Genomic DNA, 21,746 nt, shown 5'->3' with positions numbered 1-21,746 from the left:
CAACAGATACAGAAAATTCTACTAGTGATTTAGAATTTTTCAGTCCAAATATGATAGTTGCAGTTTATGTAGAATTGCATTGTATTAACATATTCGTAGATGTGGTTTCTATATACCCTTGCTTCTAAGGATATGTATGGGATAATGGACTATAAATGTCTGGAAATAAATTTTCTAGCAGGTTGTCACTATAAAAGATAAGAAGCTGATGATGCTGGTGTATATTTCAGTGGTGAAACTCTGGATGTGTTTGCCCATGAAGATGCAGTCTATGGACTGTCCGTGAGTCCAGTTGATGATAATGTTTTTGCAAGCTCATCTGATGATGGTCGAGTTCTCATTTGGGATATCAGAGAGTCTTCTCAGGGAGGTGAGAATTACATCTGCATGATTTTGGGCATTGCTTTACTTCATTGGCGACAGATGACACTGAACAAATATGTGGATAGACTGTATCTGGGGGAGGGCCAACGAAAATACCAGGGGAGACGAGACATGGCATCTCTTTCTATGATCTTTCTAAATTTTCCAAACAAAGGAAAATTTAGGCAAAACTGAAAAAAAAATGCTATATAATGTTTTCTCCTTTGAAATGAACAAAATGATTTTAGGACAATTATTTAGGATACTTTTATTTACTCCAATTTTGCAATATGAAGAAGTGAGAGAAAGTAAAGCAATTCTTTCCAATATAATTTATGGTTTGCTTCAGAAAAGACTGAAAATAAATTAGGTTGGAATGGGGTGGGGTAGGCATGCCATTCAGAACATGTTGGAAGAGTCAAAATGCAGAAGAGTCAAATCTAAATTATTTCTTGCTATTGGTCACTTTCAAGATTAAGACTGAGCCTACTTGTGTTTGTTGGTAGGCATTAATGAAGAGACAACGTGTATTTCTGTAGAGATTACTGTTTTATCATTTTTGTGGGAGTTATGGGAAGATAATTTAAACTCTGATATGAGTCCTACCTCTGCCAGGACAACTTGAAATTAATTCTAAGTCTTATTGGCAAATATTGAAAATGTACCACCTTTAAAACTGTATTTTTTTTTAACAGAGCCCTTTTGCTTGGCAAATTATCCTTCTGCCTTTCATAGTGTGATGTTCAATCCAGTGGAGCCTAGATTACTGGCCACTGCCAACTCAAAAGAAGGTGTTGGGCTTTGGGATATTCGAAAACCTCAAAGGTAAAGAATAACATGCTTTCTTAGGCATTGTTTAATGAAATTGGAAAGAGAAATCAAAGTGGAATTTATAATCTGATAAGAATTTGATTTATCCTTAAAATTTCCTTGGTAAAAGTTTCTCTATATATCATATAATATATAGAAAAGTGTTGTAGTGAGCATTCTTTCAGTACTGATAAATTGGAACGCTTTATCCAGATTATTTAAACAAACTTTTCAGTTTGAAGTAAAAATACCTGGCTTTTAGATGGGGAACTATCTGCTCAATCTATATTGGGTTTCAAGAATGGATTATATTACTTGATTATTTAATTCCTTTTTAATGCACTTCTAACTTCTACCAATATGGATACAACAGATCATTTATATTATTTTATATTATTATATTTTATATTATATTATATTATTTATAATATAAATATTATCATATTTACATTGTGTATAAAAGTGCTGTTATATGATTGGTTGTTCCTGCTCCAATTATTACTTCCCATGAAGCTAAATTGACTTAACGTGCATTTCATATATTTTTCAATTCGTTTGATATCAGAACAGAAGGACCTACAGATTATCTAGCAGAATTGCCTACAATACTTGGAGCCTGCTAGAAGTACATCCTACCTTAGTTTTGAATGCTACAAATAAAGAAGGTATCACTAGGCATTCTGTCATTTCATATTGGTGAAACATGTTATTTAAAACAAGTGTTTCACAATGCAGAGGAGCATGAATAAATCATATCTCTTCAAATTGCCTTGCATTTGTATCATTAAAATGGTTTGTGCAGTGCATTGAAGACAGTGTCTTAGCATATGTGTGCATGTATAACCGCATTCCTTTCTTTCTGGTACCTCCTTTGCCTTGCCATATAGTAAAAGTGGGATGATGATAGTGACTGTAACTTTAGATACCTTCTTTCTTATCTTATTCTGGATTTGCAATGCTATTGGATATGTGTGTCAAATAAAATTGTTGTTATGTCTTGCTTCAAGCATATATATATGGTTGCAGTTAAATTGGGCCTCTGAATGCCTCTTCTCTATTATGTCAATTGAGAATGGCCAAAATTATTAGTTTTAACTAAAAACACATGGACTCATTTCCTCCTTCTCCACTTATATTCGTAAACTGTCAAGATATTATTGGCCATAATAGTATTGAAAGAATGCCGAGTAATTGTTCACTCAGTTCTAGAAATCCAGATGATAACACTACACACAATTATATTCTTGTTTGTCTATCTATCTTATATGTCCCCACATCTCAACTAGACTTTAAAATGCATTAAAGTCACTTAAAATATCTGTAATTGTAAGTGGTTAATTGTGTGGAACCATACAATTTAGTAGCATATTTGTGCATGTTTTTGCTGCAGGTCAGTATTGGGCAGCTTGTATTTACATTCACTGTTGTAAGTACTATAGTGTAAAATTGTATCTTCTGGGCAAAGTCTGTTGTGGTGAATGAGGCAATGTCTTGCCATGTTATCTGGGATTCTTTTTTGGCCTGCAGATTCTGAAGAAATGGATAAAGTGCTCTCCAAGCTGTCCCAAATAGTATGTGAACTCAAATCATGCCCATTCTTGGCTCTTTAATCCTTAATTCTCCTATATTTGGGAAGTAGTTAACACATCTCTCTTGGAGGTATTGATGCTAACAGTTTTGAAAGAGGGTCTTCCTAGACCTATTTTTGACAACTATTGCCCAATGTCTTAGAGCAGGAGTGTCAAACTCGCGGCCTGTGGGCCGGATGCATCACGCACTGGCCATGCTGACCCCATTTTAACAAAGGTGGGGAAAGTTACAATACGTCACATGATGATGTGTCATCGCAAGTTTAACACCCCTGTCTTAGAGAAAGTTATTGAAACTGTGGGTAGAACTGTGAAGCGAGCTGGAGGAAGTAGATTGTCTACATCCTTTCCAGTGAAGGTTTAGAACTGGCCATGGGATTTTTATAAATCACCAGTTCTCCCATGTGAAATCTGACTGGGGATCTACCTCCTAATCCAAGTCTCTTCTGGACACCTGCAAGGAGTGGGGATTCAAGGCGCTGTTCTGCAGTGGCTCAACTCCTTGCCCAGTAAGCACTTACAGTTAGGACCGGGTGGGATGAGAAGTTAAGAGATAAAATGAATATTTTCATTAAGATATTCAGTTTATTCTTTAAAACCTTGACACACATAAATACATTTGGGTTCCGGCCTCTCTATCTTTGAAATACAAATGTAACATGATGCTGTTTTAGAATTTAGGAAACTATTATCATAATTGACCATATCCCAGCTTCAGCATGATTTATCTCAGAAGATTTAAACAAAGCAGTTATGGAGCCAAAATAAAGTTATCTGAATATCCCGTGGTTATATGATAAGGTAGTATTTAAAGTGTACTATGAATCTTGTTTGCTAGAAGATACTGGCTGTTACCCTTCAGAATTGCTAGAGTGTTTACATCACCTTATGACTTTTTGTCTGTTTCAGCTATCTTGACAATGGTTTGAGATAAGATTGGATTCCAGCCATCATGTGACTTTTTGAAAGACTCCAGGAAATCATGCCATAAAGACCCCTTCTTTATAATTACTAATCATTGGGGAACATGTGTTCACAGACGACATAGGCTTTAAACATTTCATTTTGCATTTAAAAAGAAAAAATAATTCATTTCATTAGGAATGGAAAATAAATACTCTAGAGCATATATGCTTATTCATGCAGAAAACCTATGTCGTCACTCAGTCAACATCAACTTGATGGCACATCCAGTAATCAAACACTATATAATAACATTATACCATTGCACTGTAACTTTCCATAAAGTTGTTCCTGTTCTTAACATTGTTTATCAAATTACCTTGCATTATCCATCTCCCTTTTCTCACTTTTATTGTACATTAAGGCTTGGTGTTTGGAGAAATTGTTTAGTTGGACTTAATGGAGATTCTACTATACGATAGGATAGGATATTTTTATATTTTCTCAGCTTGGCCAAGAACTACTTTTTTGTTGATTAGTTGCATTGTTATATGCATTCTTAGTGCAGTAATAAAAATACTACAATTTGTAATTATGGCAGGTTTTTTTCATTATGTATGATGATTTTTATGTTTATGGTCTTTAGAACTAGATATTCTTGTCCTTCTTTTCACCCAAAGGTTATTATGATTTCCTATATCCATGTAGCTAATTTAGCTACAACTGTGACTTACCAAGCTATCTAGACTGAATAACATAATGAAAGCAACTGAAGACATTTCATGTCCCAATCTCTTTTCCCTTTTGTTAGTGGTGTTTTGTTTTTGTTTTTGTGAGCTTCAAAAAACAATCCAGATGATGCCACTTGCCAAAAGAAGATAACTTTTTATCTTTTTTCTTGGAAATGAAGCAATTGATTCTTGAACACAAGAGTTGTCATTTGTTCCCACAAGCTATTGGTAAAAACTATTTTGACATAACAGTTATTCTTGCATTTCAAATTATATTGTTTCACTTTTTTTAAATTTACTGCGTGAATGCCCAATGACTTTTTAAGGCCTATCCTTTCGGCCCTCCAAAAGACTTTAAAGGGCTTAAATTTGTATATCTATCAATTAGAATAAAGCTGTAAGGGACCTTGGAGGTCTTCTATGTAATAATAGCAACACAATTGTATCTTCCTCCAGGTTTTGTGTAGCAATAACCCAAGTGTATCCTCTTTATACCTGTGTAGCAGGTCACACTATAAATGTGTTTGTGTGTGTTTTCTGTTTCTACAAAGAAATTATTTTCTGCCCAGAGAAAAGTTTAATACATGAAGCAGCTCAGTAGTGAAAACAAGAAGAAGAATCAAATAGTGTTGATTCATGTTTTTATTGAGAATAGTGCAAGGCTACTGGATTTGAGCTTTTTTTTATTCTGCTCTGACCCTCAGCCACAGTGCATTTTAATATGAAGAACTTTATGACATAAACATCTTAGAAGTTTCCAGATACTGTATTCATGCAGCCTTTGGTGCAAAACTAGATTTTTTTCCAGTTAAACTGAATGTGATAAATATGATAAGTACCAAAACAAAAAGTAGTATATAAACTTAGCAAACAAATTATCTTATTCCTAAAGATTTACTTTTTCTGTCTAAAATCTTACATTTTAAGATTTTAAAATGTTATTATATTTAAGGCAAAAATCTTAAATTTACTTCTTTGGGAGACAGATAACACTGATTATCTTTGAAGAAACATGCATGGAAGTGATCTTTTAGATCCAAACGTTATTCATTTTTTACTAGAAAGAAACCCAGGTTAAATCAGTGCTTATTTTAAGCCGATTATGCACTGCAGCCAGAATCCCCAACCCCAGCTTTGCAGTCAGTAGAATAAATTAGTTAAAATCACCTCCTCTCTTTGATTTCATGGGGATTTCTATGCTGTTAGATTTGCCTGAAATAAAGTTGTAAAATATATACCATTCAGCTGAAATTTGTTCCAAATATTTTTACTAAAGTAAACCTTACTCAAATCTCTTATTAGACAGGATATCTAGCTATAGTATCCAAATTATGATGTTGTTACAAAACAGTACATTCAGACACTCTGCCATCCTTGAACACCAATGCTAATGATAGAGAAGACTGTAGCGACAGCTGACTTGTGGCAGCTCATTTTAATTCATTTTTGTTTCCTGTTTCCTAGTTCCTTGCTCCGGTATGGTGGGAACCTGTCACTTCAGAGTGCCATGAGTGTGAGATTTAACAGCAATGGAACGCAGCTGCTTGCTCTCAGGCGTCGGTTGCCACCAGTCCTTTATGACATCCATTCCCGTCTGCCTGTCTTCCAGTTTGACAACCAGGGTTATTTTAACTCTTGTACCATGAAAAGCTGCTGTTTTGCAGGAGATCGTGATCAGGTAAGGGGCATTAATTCCTAAAATCCAAGAGTTATACAGAGAGGCATTTTAAGATATTTTAAGACTCCTTGAGAATATACTGTTAAGATTTCTTGGTGTGTAAAACAGTAAATCTAGATCAATATAGATAATGTTTAGTGGCATAGTTCTCACAACATGCTAAATCATATTGTGGTTAGTCATCCATATAAATTAAATAGTAGTTAATGATGAGCATCTTAGTTACTATTTATAACTGACTTGTTGAGTCTCTGCTTTAAAGCTGCTGCAGATGCAGTGTTTCTCCTGTTTTTATCTCTTTTCTTTCCATAGTGTTTGGGGAAGTAAAAAGAACTGCAGAAGAAATACACTCACATAGATAATATACCGTATTTTTCAGTCTATAAGATGCACTCCCTGCCCCAAAGGTGGGTGGAAATGTCTGTGCATCTTATTGAGTGAATGTTGCCAAAGCCCCGCCCACACACTGGCCCCACCCTTCGGCCTCTGTCTCCCAGCAATTTGCCTCCTTGCAGCAAACAGCAAACAGCCTGGTCAGCTTCAGCACAGCTTGATTTAGCACAACCAGCTGATTGGTGGTTGGATTGACCTCCCAGAGTACCGTTGATCAGCTGTTCCAGGCTGTGGGGATCACCGCCACCCATTGCTGCTATCGCTGCTTCTGCACGGCCCATTTTCAACTTCATGCCCCATTTTCAGCCTCCGCACACCTCGTTTTTGGCCCATTCCAGGCAGCAGGGATAGGCGGCAAGGTTTTCTTGGCAAGGTTTTCAGAAGTGATTTGCCAGTCACCACCTTTCTCCTGAAAGAAGGTGACTGGCCCAAGATCACCCCTGGCTTTTTGGCTGTTTTCTTGCCATATGCAAATCAATTTAAACAATAAATTATTAAATATGAAATAACATGGAATATCTCTTAGATGAAAGAGAACCATAGTGCCATTGCCTTATTATGTAATATGTGCATTTATAAAATTGTGAGAACAATTTTTGTATTTTTCAAAAAAAAAACCTAATTTTACTTTTAAAAAAGTAAAAAAAAAGTTCTGTCGATCTCACGGCACAGCTGTGATTGTTGGAACATTTTTTAAAACTTTTTTAAAGCATTTTTTTACTACCGGTTTGGACGAATAGGTAGTAAAAATGCTTTAAAAAGTAAAAAAAAAAAAGTTGGATAATAAACTTGGTACCTCTAAAAATATATAGTGAAAGATAGAAGGATAAAATTATAGGCATTTGTGGGACTTAGACACAAAACCTCACAGGATTGTTGTTGTGGGGAAATTAGGAGGAGGAAGGTGTGTTGGATATGTTCCATGACTTATTTCTAAAAATAATAAAGGTAAGAAAAAAATAATAATATGGAAAGTAAGTTTCAGTTCTACTTGAATTATGTTGTAAAAAATAGTGACATTCAGGAGTGCCACACCCTATCTACCATAACAGTCCCTGGGGCCAAAATTCTCTGGTGGGTGACTTTTTCAAGCAAGGGTTACTGTATGCTGTGTATGACTGGGTATTTTTGTTTTGTTTTGTTTTATCAGACTTGGGGCATATCTCAGACATTACATCACCACCCAATCCCCTTTGTTGACTTTATTCTTGTACAGGGGAACTTCAGGAATGCAGCAGTCATTGGGAGCATTCCCAGTAGAAATTCCTGAATTTCTGATGTGTGCTACATCTTGAAAAGCCGTTTAAGATGGATGCCTGTTTCTACATTCCTTTTCCACAGACGCCCTAGAAATAGTTGTGTCTAAAAGAGCACATCTTGTCATTTTTATACTTAAAAACAATCTATGTTGTGCCTAATTAAGATTTAGTCAGCATGTGTATATGTGGTTCCCCCCATTTCCATGTTAATATTTTATTGAAAAATGCTGAAATTTCTCTGTGTTGACAGTGGAGGGCAGCAATGGACTATTAGTACACATTGGAAAGATAGATTAGGAATCTACAACTAATATTTGATTTAATGGAAAAATGTAGTGCCTATGTATAATAATATATGGATTTGGATGTGTTATTATTTCTAATATTGATGAACTTTATAAGGTTGAAATAGTTGCCCTAATTCTTTAGAGGGAAGAAAAATAATATTTCTTATCATTTAGCTATATCACTAAATACATGAATTAAAACTGAGAAGCTGATTAAAGGGAAAACTGGCTGTTGCAAGGTTATTGAAAGTCCATGAAAATGACCATATTGAAGATACTTTGCTCATTATCATATTGGTTGAGTTAGAAATTGCAAAGATTTAAGGGTACTTAATAATAGAGATGGCAGCCTGTACTTAAGTGGTTAAAGCTACTAAAAAACTTCAGTGGTTATAAAACTATTGTACACTAGGAAATCTAATCAGAGGTCTGGACAGAATCGATAACTTGTCTCAAGCCACTGTTTTACTTTGGTTTTAGCTTTCATTTAGCTTAGCTGTCAGTCTTGGATGCACTGTAGCTCTGATAACGCACATACTTCAAGCAGAGATCTCATATTTTAAAGATGCCATGTGTTCATTTGTTGCCTTCTTTAATCTATTCTTTGCTGCCCAGCTGACAAGGACACAGGTCTGAACTGTCTCTTTTCTTGTAAACTGGCCATCAGGAACTCTTAAATAGGAAGTGCTAAAAATGGTTCCTGTTTTGGATGCAGATATACCTAATTCCTGACTTCCTTAGTTTGTTGCTTTTGTTATTTTCTGGCATAACTTCTGGATGCAGAGAGTCTAAATCTGTTAGTTACCTCATTCAGGCCAGCGAGTCAGCTCTGTGCATAGTTGGCCTTTATAATGTTTGTAATATTTGCTCTCCTCCCTGCCTATGAAAGCTCAGGAGAAAAAAAAAAGGCTTCTAAATCATCTCTAGCGTCCTAAAAATATTCTACTTTTCTTTTTGACCTAGCTCAGATTTTTATATACATACTTTCTGGTGAATGGAAGATCTATCTCTGCAGGTTGGAGCTCAGGGTTAATATACTGAAACTTTCTTTGAATTTGGCACTGAAATGGTTTAATTGTATTATCTTTAATCTAGTGATATACAAATACCTTTTGTTCTAAGAAAAAGGGCTTATCTCTGAACAAATATCATATAGTCCAGGACTTTGGTAAATCCTGAATTCTTGTAAGGTACATGCCAGTGTTGTAGCATTCATCCCCATAATGTGAGCAGCTATATTGGACAGAAGTTAGAATTAGAATTGTTATCCTTATTTTACTAGCCAGAATGGTGTGATTGAGCTTATTGCAACTCCTGATTTGCCTATGGGAAACAAATACATTCCTAATGTTTTATGTGTCACAGCAAACTTTTCATTTTAAGTTTAGCTACTGGTGTTGCTAGGAAGAATGAAGATGGCTAAAAATAGGCTAAATGCAAAAGCTCATAGCAAATTACAGATTGCTATAATTCTGGTTTAGCATGACGTGCAGTGCAATATATATATATATTGTGTGTGTGTGTGTGTGTGTGTGTGTGTGTGTGTATTTATTTGTTTTCTGAGGTTTTTGCGGGTGTTTGTATGTAGGTCTTTGGTTATTCGGGTTTTCTAGCTGCTCACATGGGGATGAATATATATAATATATATATATTGCACTGCACGTCATGCTAAATCAGAATTACAGCAATCTGTAATTTATAATTACTTATAATTTATAATTTGTAATTATAATTTATAATTATCAATTATCAATATAATTTGTAATGTGTGTGTGTGTGTGTGTGTGTGTGTATAGTGTGTGTGTGCTTCAGTTTTGGAGGAGAGGATTTGTGGGGGGCGGGGGCTAAAAAAGGTAGTTGTCCATAGAATTTTTAATTAGCTTTTATAATTCAATATATTCCAACATTTTTACTTTTTGCCTTTCATCCCAAGAACCCCGTTAAGAATCTTAACTTTAGTATGGCAGCCTTTGATTACCTTGGACTCTTACAGAAGAGTCCTCATTCTGGACTAATTTTCACAGAAAAAAAAAATCAGAAAAATCGTGGCCACAGAAAAATGGATATATATATATATATTTTGTTGCTTGTGGTGAGGAGCATGGCTCTATTCTGCATTCCATAAAAATGAAGGAAATGGAAAAATGACAGGAAGCTGAATTTTTCCTCAAGCAGATAAAAATGAAGAAAAACACTGTTATAAGCTCATATCACTGTAGCTATTTCTCCCCATATTCTAGTTTGCATAAGATGCTAGTATAAAGTTACTTTGGGGACAGAGGTGGGAGGGAGCCACAAGGTATCCCAAGCAATTGCAGTAGGATGGCTCATTCTAAACATTTGAGACATTGTTTATTGTTCTGGGATTGATGTTTCATGCCGCAGTTATTAACCACGCCTGGGAATTTCTTCCATCTAAGGCAAATTTCTGAATCAGCAGCTGGTTGTCTGGAAGCCAATTCTTCCCTCTGCTTCCCAGCCTGCTTTTGGTGTTTTTTTAGATAATCATTGATGAAGAATGGCTAAGAATTTTGCTCAGAAACAAATTTGGGATATTTTTAATCGGTCCAATGCTTGAATTCACAACTTTACACATATGCTAAAGGTAGCAGAAAAGAGATTACTTATCTCACATTGCTAAAATGGACATACTTTTGAACTTTGGTTGTTCCAAAAAAGGTACAACTGGAATAGTGACTATTTATTGTAGATAACATGTGATCCGTTTGTTTTATCAGCTTCTCTTGCTACTCATTTTTCTTCAGGCACAATTCCAAATGCTATCTCTCCCTAGAAAATTTGCCTGGATTAGAATACCTTTAGTATTAATTTCTGTTATACTGCAATTAGTGGAATGTTTGTAAAACTTTGGGAAAGAGTCTTCCTGATAGGTGTCCTCAGTATACCTTGTCAGTCTAAGTCAGTATTTCTCAATATTAGCAACTTATGGATATGTGGACTTCAACTCTCAAAATTCCGTAGCTAGCAGGGCTATCAAACTCGTGTCGTCATGTCATCACATGACGTATCACGACTTTTTTCCCCTTCCCCCTAAACTGGGGGTAGGCGTGGCCAGCATGTGACCATCCGGCCCATAGGCTGCGAGTTTGACACCCCTGCTAGCTAGCTGGTTGGGAATTCTGGGAGCTGAAGTCCACATGTCTTAAATTACTGAAAAACTCTGGTCTAGCTATAGTTCACTCTCTACTACCAGATTCTGTGCATTATTGCAAAAAGATATCATCTTGGTGGCATTTCTCCAAAGTTACTTTAGTGCTATTTATCCAATACACCTTTTACATAGTTTTTCTAATACTTCAAAAAATGTTCCTCTTACAAGAAAATCCGAAGTTCTACTTGAAAGAGAATAATCAGTTTAATAAATCTAATAAAAGTGGGGTCAGCCTTGGCTTTAAATTTTGACAAAGTCTGGGATAAAACTATTTTTTCCAGAGAGGAATAGCACATGGAAAGTAACTCTATATTAAACTACTGTTTAATACTGTTTAATCTTCCGTTGAAGCAGTAAATATCTAATACATTAGCAGCTTCACAGTTCTGCAATGTTTGCAAATTCTTCATCTGTAAGTGCAATTGTGCATTTCTTTCCTTTTTTTTTCCTGTTAAGTAGATCAGTAATTTAGTTTAAAGAAATTATTGTTATCAAGGACGTGATAACTTTTTATTTAGAGAATGTCCTGAATGAGATAATTTGGGGGAAAGCTCTGCATAAAATTTAAAGGCATACTAATTTTTTTAAACAACAGACTGCATTGTTTTTACTAATGTAAAACTATTTTTATATTTTTATAAAGTACTATTAGTACTATTTTTATATTTTTTTAAGATTTATACATTATTCAAAAATATGTAAAAATTTGTTTGCACCAATTATAGCTTGTAGACACTAGATATTTCAAAATGTGGCAAATAGAAGAAATCAGTCTCCAATGTTGCTGAGCAAACAGGCCATCAAAAAATTGCTTATTCAGAATTGCTTACATTTTAAGTAAGATTTCACCATTGCAGAGACAATCATTGCTTTTGTTTTGCGTTATTTTATTGATTTAGACCAGTAATAATTTAACCAATATGGATGAAAACATGAAGGATATGTCAAGTCCACCACTAAGCATCATACAGCATTATTGACTATAATACTAATATCCCATAAGAAATGTGCCTCGAGCTGTCAGCAGCACTGCATGAAATTCTGAAATATATCCCTTAACATTTTATAATATAGTCATGATAGGTTGTAAAATATATTGTGATAACCCTATTTTGGTAAAAAAAATGATTGCAGCAATTGGGAAATTATATATATCATTTTGTAATTTAGAGAAACAATAGGAAGTTGTTTTTCAGAGACTTCATAGCCTGTCAGATCATTAGACCACCTAACACAGTTATCAGTCTAACTGTAGTTGAAAATTATAGGCACTGTTCTTAACCTTGCCCTCAAATATGGAATCTTCTTAAGATAAAATATTTACCCTGTCACTGAGCTATAGATCTTCCTGGGAATTCCTTTATAAATGGGGTAATAGAATTTTATAAAGGTAACCTGTAGTATATGAAAAGTTCTTGTACAAGTAAAGTATGATAAAGAGTACCCAAAATATAATAAATACATTTAGGGAGACATTCTCATAATTTCAATGGCACTTCTAAATCAATGTGTATATGTAGAATTGTAATCTTTTTCTAGGTAATTAGTCTTTATATTTTCAGCATTTAATCTGTCATAATCCTAATAACGTTAATTGAACAAAGCACAGAACATGCATTAGCCATGTTATGTAATTAAATTTTATTATTCTTGTGCATATATTTTAATAGTTCTTTTCTTGTAACTTGTAATATTTTGATTTCTAATAGTACATCCTCTCGGGGTCCGATGACTTCAATTTATACATGTGGAGAATTCCTCCAGACCCTGAAGCTGGTGAGTGTATGGAATCTACTGAACTTATTCTCAATAAAAATTGTTGTATTTTGGAATTATGTAACATGGAAGATTGATAAGGAAATTATCCATTGAGGTGGTTTTGGGAATAATTTCTTATTCTAAAATGCAATAACAGGGAAGGAGTTCCTTTAAAAGTCACATGGAGCATTTTACTTTCCTTGGTAAACCTTAATAAATACTTTTTTACTTCCACAATCAAAATAGCCTATCTACAATCTGCAGTTTGTTAGGACTTGTTTTCATTCTAACAAGTTCTTAATCTACAGTTAAGCCAAATGGGTTGTACCATTTTATATTCTTTTTGTACTCTGAGGAAGCAACATGACTAATAATATCCAGGATAGTTTTGAGATAAAAATCTAGCACTCCCCCGGGGCATTGAAGCTTTATGTTTTCCTTTGATCAGACTGATCAAATAAAATTATGTCATACTTAACCACAAATGATCTGGATTTTGGCAGCAACATTTTTTTAAAAAAATCTTGAAATTAGTAAATTGTTTTATGGTCAAGAACTTCTACTGACATTTTCTTATTATTATTAGTTATTTGCATAACTACAAATTTAGGATATACAATATCTCTCATACTGCTGACGATTTTGAACAGGTGACCTATATGTTCTGATGCAGACCATTGCTGGAATCCTTCAGGACCTTTGTTTTCCCTTCTTTTATTCACAGAAGATTAATATGATTCTTCAGAACCGCAGAGGATGTTTACATATAGAATATTGTTCTGTTTAATGCAGGATGTATTGCTATCTTAATACCTACTTGCTGCATTTGCATCTCTCTGCATTTTCTTTTGTGCTCCTGTTTCCATACCTTCTGCTGGCTGATGTTCCATACTTATAAATAATCCCAGACGTTTTGAAGTCTGCCTTGTACATTTAAGTTTCAAACTTTGCTCAAACTGCCTTCTCAGTTTCAACTTCTTAATTTGAATTACTGGCAGAAATATGCTATATCGTATTGTGGCCTCATTATTAAACTAACCAACATTCTGGAACTTATTTTAATTTTCTTTCTGCAGTATTTTTCTTCTCTTCCCTTAGCCCTACTCATTTTTGGCAGAAACAGCAAAGATTAAAGTTTGGGTTTTCACATGATTCCAAAGTGACTGTTATGTGTGTCAAACAATTTATTATGATGGCTCTCAGGATCCTAAATTGTTAGACTGTTGTTTGCTTTTAATGCATAATACTAAAATGCAGTATTTTGGTGTTCAGAACTTTTATAATTGCTTATTTTGTTAGTGTTAAAACCATGCTGTAAACTAGGAAAACATTCATACTTTCTATAATTACAGGTAGTCTTTGACTTACAACAGTTCATTTAGTGACCATTCAAAGTTACAACATTGAAAAAAGGGACTTTTTTTTCCACAATCTTTGCAGCATCCTCACGATCGTGTGATCAAAATTCAGATGCATGGAAACTGGTTCATATTTATGACAGTTGCTGTGTCCCAAGGTCATGCGATCACCTTTTGTGACCTTCTGACAAGAAAGTCAATGGGGAAGCCATTCACTTAACAATCAAGTTACTAACTTATCAACTGCAGTGATTCCCTTAACAGCTGAGGCAAGAAAGGCCATAAAATAGGGGAAAACTCACTTAACAAATGTCTCACTTAACAGAAATTTTGGGCTCAATTGTCATAAGTTGAGGACTACATATAGTAAGTTGAAAATGAGTTGTTCATTCTTGGCTGAACTTTGCATTATGTTCTTTACTAAAAAAAAGCCTATTTTTCAATTATAAAGGCAATATACATAATTATAGAATGTATTTAGAGATTTAGGTCAAGAAATCACACAATTGTATTAAAAGCAAAGTCTTATTTCTTTAGACTAAAAGTGACACATACATGGAGGCTGAGTTTCCCTAATGGAAAATGTATCCGTAATGATTCTGCACGTACTTATTATTCCTGAACAGAGGCTCTCCACTGTTGATACTCACCTGTTATACATGGAAGACAAAAACAAAGATAGGATTTGCACAATCACTATCAATAATAATAACTATAATAAAGGAATGACAGCTGAATAGTAGGAGGGAATATTATGTACTGTATGTTCACACTTGAAAAATAATAAAGGCAGGATAAAAAATACTTTAAAAATTTAGAATATACAGAAGTACAAAGTAGTCTCATTAAAACCTGGGGAACACTAACTTTTAAGGGAATAATGGAATACCAGACAAGTAACTACTTTACAATAAAAAGAACAGATACATTAGATCCTATAAAACCCACTAATTAATTAAATCATGTAAGGTTAAGTAATGTAAAAACCAGGGCGTGTCAAGAGCCAGGGAAGTCAGAATATTCAGGCAGTTCAAATGAGAGTAAAGATTTATTGCAAGTTTAAGCCAGGGGTGGGTTCTACTTACCTTTACTACTCGTTCGCAACGGGATTGCACATGCGCAGATCATCTATGACAGGGGTCTGCAAACTTGACTCTTTTAAGACTTGTGGACTTCAACTCCCAGAGTTGAAGTCCACAAGTCTTAAAAGAGCCAAGTTTGCAGACCCCTGGTCTATGATGACATCTGGATGGGTGGGCGGAGCCTCCCCTGGTTTTACTACCGGTTCACAAGAACTGGACCGAACTGGGGGCAACCTACTACTGGTTTAAGCTCTCAATAAGAATCTGAACTACTACTGTAATGGTCAAAGGAAAGGGAGTTAAGAAAGGAGAGGGAGTTAAGAATAGAAAGGAATTGAAGGTGGGCTGGACTTAGATCTCTTGTGGGTACGCAGGGACTCATGACTGATGATGCATTTGACCCAGTGGTGAAATGCACTTACCTTTGCTACCAGTTCAGGAATGTGAGCACCCGCGCCTCTTTTGCATATGCACAGAGGGTCAAAAGCTGGACATAATGACGTCCCAGTGGGTGGGCGGAGCCTCCCGCCGCCGGTGAGACAGATAGATCCAGCCAGATTTCACCACTGATTTGACTCCTCCTCTCAGGTTCAGCCTGGTCATCTCCTACAAAGAGGCCTGTCAACATTGTTGGGAAGCAACGAGTCCCCAGTCAAGGAGTAGTCCTATTCCTTATTATCAAATTCTCATTCACCCATTATTTGCACCTGCTGCTTTCAAGAGTATTTTTTTCTAGAACCATGTTCTCAACAAGAGGTGAGGGCTAGCATCCTTAACTCCCCGTCCCCTGTCCCCCTTCCTATGACAACAGCATGTACTTCTAGTACTCTGTTCTCAGCATCAGAAGCAGGGCAGGGATCTTTGGCTCTCCTTCCCTATATGGCAATGATTTCTGTTTGTCTGCCTCTCTCTCTCTCGATATCAAATCTAAAACAATATTTGTATGTTACGCAGTGTTAGCTTAGATTATAACATCTTTTATTTTACATACAGAATAAAATGATCTGTTCAAGTAGGTAAATGCGACCCTTGTCAAAGGCTGTTGTATAATGTCATTATGCATTTGTGCAATTTAACAAATTACACGTACCTACTGTCTTATTTCTCTTGACTAAACTGCTGAAACAAATGTGGTGTTGGTTCTGAATATTTCCAAAGAATAATATGGGGAAACTGAGGCAGAATGTGGCTTGAAAACATGTAAATTTTGTCATTTGCCATGGCATATCATTGGGAGAGGAATTAAACTCATGATGGTGTTATGGCACCAGTCACTTTCAAGGCTATCACATGTTGTAGTGCCTGCTTATATTAAGAGGGCATATTCCACTGTCAATACAAGCAAGCCTATTTACATAAAGTCACCCAATTCTACCTTTTTTTTCTTCCAGGTGGAATTGGCAGAGTGGTTAATGGGGCCTTTATGGTGCTGAAAGGTCACCGTTCAATTGTAAACCAAGTCCGATTTAATCCTTACACGTATATGATCTGCTCTTCTGGTGTGGAAAAAATTATAAAGGTGAGTTCGTGGTGGTTTGCTTTTTTCCTATGGTCATGATTTTTAATTTTTTTTTAATTGGTTAAGCTTTAAGTAGCAGGAGAGACATGTTATAGAACCTGTCTACAAAAGAGTGTTATCTGGTGGATCCCAGAAAAAGAGACTTTTCTTCCATGGCATCCATCTTGTTGAATATCATCCCCATGGACCTTACATTGAGCCTGACCCTCCCAGCCTTTAGAAAGGCCCTGAAGACAGAGCTCTGCTGCCATGCCTGGGGATTCAGCAATGGTGGGCAGCTTGAGCTGATGTAAGGTGAATTCTGCCAGAGTCTAATTTTCTGTTGTTTTTTTAAAAATTGATTGTGGGTAGTTTTTTTATGTTTCAATATTGGTTTTTAATTTGTTTTTATCCGATAGTTTTAGATGTAAGATGCCCAAAGTTGCTTAGATAAGATAAAGACCATACAAATGATGGTAATTGTTTTGTTTTTATAATTGGTGGGTTTTTAATATTTCTATACATTGTTTTAGCAGTTAAAAAGAAGGCATAAAATATTCTAAACAAATAAACACATTTTGATCGTTCCAAATATAAGCAATCCATAATGGGTGAAACTGCTCGTGATGTCTCTAAGTGTTTATTGCTCAACTGTAAATTATCATTCCTCCCTATTTATTTAGTAAAAAGCTATTAAAAAGTTGATATATGAAATGTTAATAATTCAGAAGAGTTTGAGAGATTGCTTATGCAAAAGGTGCTTTATCTCTGGCTATAAGGAGCATTTAATGTTGCCTAAGTAAGAGTGAATAAGCTATGAATAAATCCAGACAAGATGGAGGTGCTATTGGTAAGGAAAAGAAAATGGATTGGTGAATTGTGCTTTGGATAGGTTTGCACTCCCCCTGAAAGAGTAGATCCTCCTGGATCCTTAATGGTCACTAGATCCAGAACTAGCAGCTGTGATCTATAATAAGCTTTGCACAATTATGTAACTACAGCATATCAATATCTATAGAGATTCTCAGTCATCCAGGTCATGGTTGTCCCAAAGGTACTTTTTCAAGAGTCAACTGAAAGGAAAACCAGAAAGTCCAGTTGCCTCTTGAAAAATCACCTTGGTACAGTATATCAACATTAATCTAACGGTGGTTATCCAAGTGTTAACAAATCCTATCCTATCTCAGCTGCTGTAATATCTTTTTCCTGTGACTATCTTTGAAAACTATCAAGAATTTGCAATTATTGAAAAATGTGCAATCATCACAAATGCTAGTGCTATACTGGTGCAAAATGCAGGAATCAAATAATGCCTGTACCCAAAGATCTAGGCTGTTGGCAGATTTCTGCTCAGCACAGTTTGACTTTGAATAATAAAATTGGTTTGGCTTGATGGAAGAGTTTTTCTAAAACAAAAATTGTCTGTGAAAGGCAATATTTTCAGAAAAGCTTTGAAACAAAATGGAGTGTGCAGCAAAAAGCAAAGAAGACCATAGAGAACTTTTCTTGCAGACCAATATTGCTGAAGAATTTAATATATTAAGGAAAACTGGTTTTAAGTTGGAAAAGGTTGACAGCAGGAGGGCAGTGTTGAACTGAATATTAATGCCAATGGTAACTTGTCAATTGCATGGAAGGAAAAAGACTGAAGTATTGCTAATGCGTATTTTAATGAGAATCAAAATATTCATAGACCTTTGTTTCTATGGAGATAACTATAGAGATAGGCTATCTATCGCTACTTTATAGTAGGGGATTATCTAATGTGTACCACATTAGTTCTAACTATAAATACTTGCAGCAATTTTACTGCTTCTAGCATATAAAAGTAATTTGAGGATTTCATTCATTATGAAGATGCTATGTTAGACTTTATTTCTGATTAACAATCTCAAAATCTAAGTTCTATACCAAATGTAACTTAGTAATTCTAAGTAATATATTTATTGTACAAAATTCTACTTCCTGAGTTAAGATTTTTAAAGACAGTTTTGTGAGTTAGGATTAGATTACTGTGACAAAATAAAACGTAAGAAAGAAAAAATATAAAGTTATAAAAAGAAGGTTTTATTTTATAGTAGCCATGAAAGTAATAATTGCACAGTTACCATAGTAAATTTTCTCCTCCTTGAAGCTGAAGACGTGCCCAATACATTTCTCAACTAATAATATGTCTTTCATTTTTCATCTTGTAGCATAGGAATGTCTACAATTGCTAAATGAAGTATTATATATAATCTCATAAAGTAAAGTGGCATATTGCTTCATCCAAGTAATGCAAGTTTCCTGGGAAACCAGTATCTTGGTTTGTGCTTAAATTTTTATACAGAACACAGCTAGGCATTTTTAGCTATCCCTTCTGCACTCTTCCTTTCCCCATCCCCACCCCATCCCACCAGTAGACACTTATTGCATAAAAATAGAGCACTGCAGTCTGGTGTTTCTTTTCTAGTTTAGAGCATTTTTATGAGTTGTAAATACTCCAGTTCAGGTGGGAGAAAATCTTTGATTTGAATGTCCTTGTAGAATGGAATTAAAGTAAGTGTTCTTCTAAGGCTCCCATCAGTACCATTTATCTAAAATAGTTACAATATGAATATACAAGTTGCTTATTTGTTTTTTAATGTCTTGACACTATATGTGGTAAGAGTATAAAGTGACCTTTTCTATTTGTTTTTAGATTTGGAGTCCTTATCGACAACCTGGTGGTACGGGAGATCTTGATGGTAAAATTGAAGATGATTCACGTTGTCTCTATACACATGAGGAGTACATTAATCTTGTATTGAACAGTGGCAGTGGCCTGTCTCATGATTATGCCAATCAGTCAATCCAGGAGGACCCACGAATGATGGCCTTCTTTGACTCCTTGGTCCGCCGAGAAATTGAGGGGTGGAGTTCTGACTCTGACAGTGACCTCAGTGAAAGTACTATCCTGCAGCTCCATGCTGGAGTAAGTGAACGCTCTGGCTATAGTGAATCTGAGTCCTCTACTTCTCTGCGTCACTCCCCACCTCATATGATAGAAGAATCTGATGAACCTGCCTATAACTTGGGAACTTTGAGATCCACTGAATCTCCATCACCCAGAGAAGCTGCAGCTTCTCGTCAGCAACGGTTATCTGCACTTAGGAGATATCAAGACAAACGCCTCCTAGCCCTTTCCAATGAATCTGATTCTGATGAAAACACCTGCGAGACCGAGCTGGATGCTGATCTTTTCCCAAGACCAAGGTCACCTAGTCCTGAAGAGAATGATTCAAGCAGCTCCAGCAGTAGCAGCAGCACAGAAGATGATGACGAATTGAATGAGAGACGTGCCTTAACCAGGCAGCGCAATGCTCAGAGACGTAGGCAAAGACAAAAGCCACAAAAGGAAGAAAGGACTAGTGCAAATGCAGGAAGCACAAGTACCTATATAGGTGAAGACCTTTATGATTATCCCCAAATCAAAGTGGATGATCTCTCTGTTTCTCCAGCTTCATCACCTGAAAGAAGTGCTGGAAACACAGAGGTCCGTAAAGAGAAGGTTTTTCCTTGCTCTGAGAGTGAATCGGTAGACAGGAAGCTCTATAAAGCTTTTCGTTGGCTTCACTACATGTCTTATGCGACTAATAAAGATGGTGAATCTTCATGTGGAGGTGGAGAAAGTGAAGGAAGACCAGGAACTAGTAGAAAAGCTCTTAGCAGTCAAGATTCTTCTGCTGCTGAAAGCTATAGCAAAGACATTTTCAAGGATTGTAACCCAGCAGAAACTTCTAGAAATGTTCAAGAACATGAATGTGATAATCAACGACAGGTGGAAAACAAGGAAACCCAAGCCCAGGATACTGGGAGTAGTGGATCTATAGAGCATTCTTTTGAAGTTAAGAAGCTCAACGGAAAAGCCATTTGCAAAGAAAGAGTTAGTTGCACTGAGGAGTCATGCAATCAACCATCAGGATTTGTGGAACAGAAAAATAGCCAGAATTGTCAAACAACATCCAGCCACAACCCACTGGCTGTTTCGAAGGATTCGTTTTCTACTCCTGCCAATGGTAACACATCTGGAAATTTATCTAGAAACCAAACAGATGACAATGAGGATAGGAACACTGACAATTCCTGTTCAAACCACAGTAATGGCCATATACACTCTCGTTCTCCTTATCTTAATAATGGACAGAATTTTGGAGAGCAGGAGGTTCTGGGTCAAGGAAGACAATTACACTTAAATGTTGATAAAGGCAGCGGCTTTGTGCAGACGTGCACATCACTGCACAAGGAATGCTGCCTGTCCGCAACAGACTCTTCCAGTCACAGCATGAGCGTGAAAGAGGAGGTTGCTGAACTGCATCCCGCAGACAGTGATGGCTCACAAAACCATGGACGACAGAAAAGGCACAGAGCAGAGTTTGAAGACACAGATTCTGAGAGGTCTTCCTCAGAAAAGAAGTTGAAAACACACACGGTCTGGTTCTGAAATGTTGCATTTCCAACTCTTCATTCCATTCTTCAGTGGGTCTGTTTCCAATTGACAGGGGCTATGTTGTATAAAAATCTAATCAACTTCTTTAAAATAAGACTGAGTATAGTGTACCCTTACAAGGTTTTGCTCAAGTAAACACTGATTCAGACAGTTGACTTTTTCTTGTGTGATGTGTGGTGTTTGTTCAGCCAGCTACTTAAAGTAGCTATTGTACATTTTATTCTAAAAATATAATTCTTAGAGTGTTAATACTTGGGGGGGGAAGAGTTCAGTCTGAGTTGAATGATAGGCAAATGACATCCTACCATGCTTTTTGGAGCATGGTTTCTGTTTAAGAAAACAGACAAATTTGGCTTCAGCCTTTAAAACCTCTCATGCTTCTGAAATCTTAAAAAAG

At 35.8% G+C, this 21,746-nt stretch overlaps 1 protein-coding gene across 1 annotated transcript in view; it reads left to right on the top strand.

Moving 5' to 3' along the window:
• DCAF5 (DDB1 and CUL4 associated factor 5) overlaps positions 1 to 21,504 on the top strand; it is a 35,637-nt gene extending 14,133 nt beyond the window's left edge. Inside the window, exons 4-9 of the mRNA XM_058161896.1 lie at positions 231 to 370; positions 1,059 to 1,188; positions 5,861 to 6,074; positions 12,895 to 12,961; positions 16,775 to 16,902; positions 19,562 to 21,504. Coding sequence (XP_058017879.1) covers positions 231 to 370; positions 1,059 to 1,188; positions 5,861 to 6,074; positions 12,895 to 12,961; positions 16,775 to 16,902; positions 19,562 to 21,343 — 2,461 coding nt within the window. The 3' untranslated portion in view covers positions 21,344 to 21,504. The remainder of the gene's footprint in view (positions 1 to 230; positions 371 to 1,058; positions 1,189 to 5,860; positions 6,075 to 12,894; positions 12,962 to 16,774; positions 16,903 to 19,561) is intronic.
• Positions 21,505 to 21,746: the final 242 nt, after the last annotated feature.

The sequence above is a fragment of the Ahaetulla prasina genome, chromosome 1 (assembly GCF_028640845.1).
Source record: "Ahaetulla prasina isolate Xishuangbanna chromosome 1, ASM2864084v1, whole genome shotgun sequence".
NCBI lineage: Eukaryota > Metazoa > Chordata > Lepidosauria > Squamata > Colubridae > Ahaetulla > Ahaetulla prasina.
This window is presented reverse-complemented; position numbering and strand designations above follow the sequence as displayed.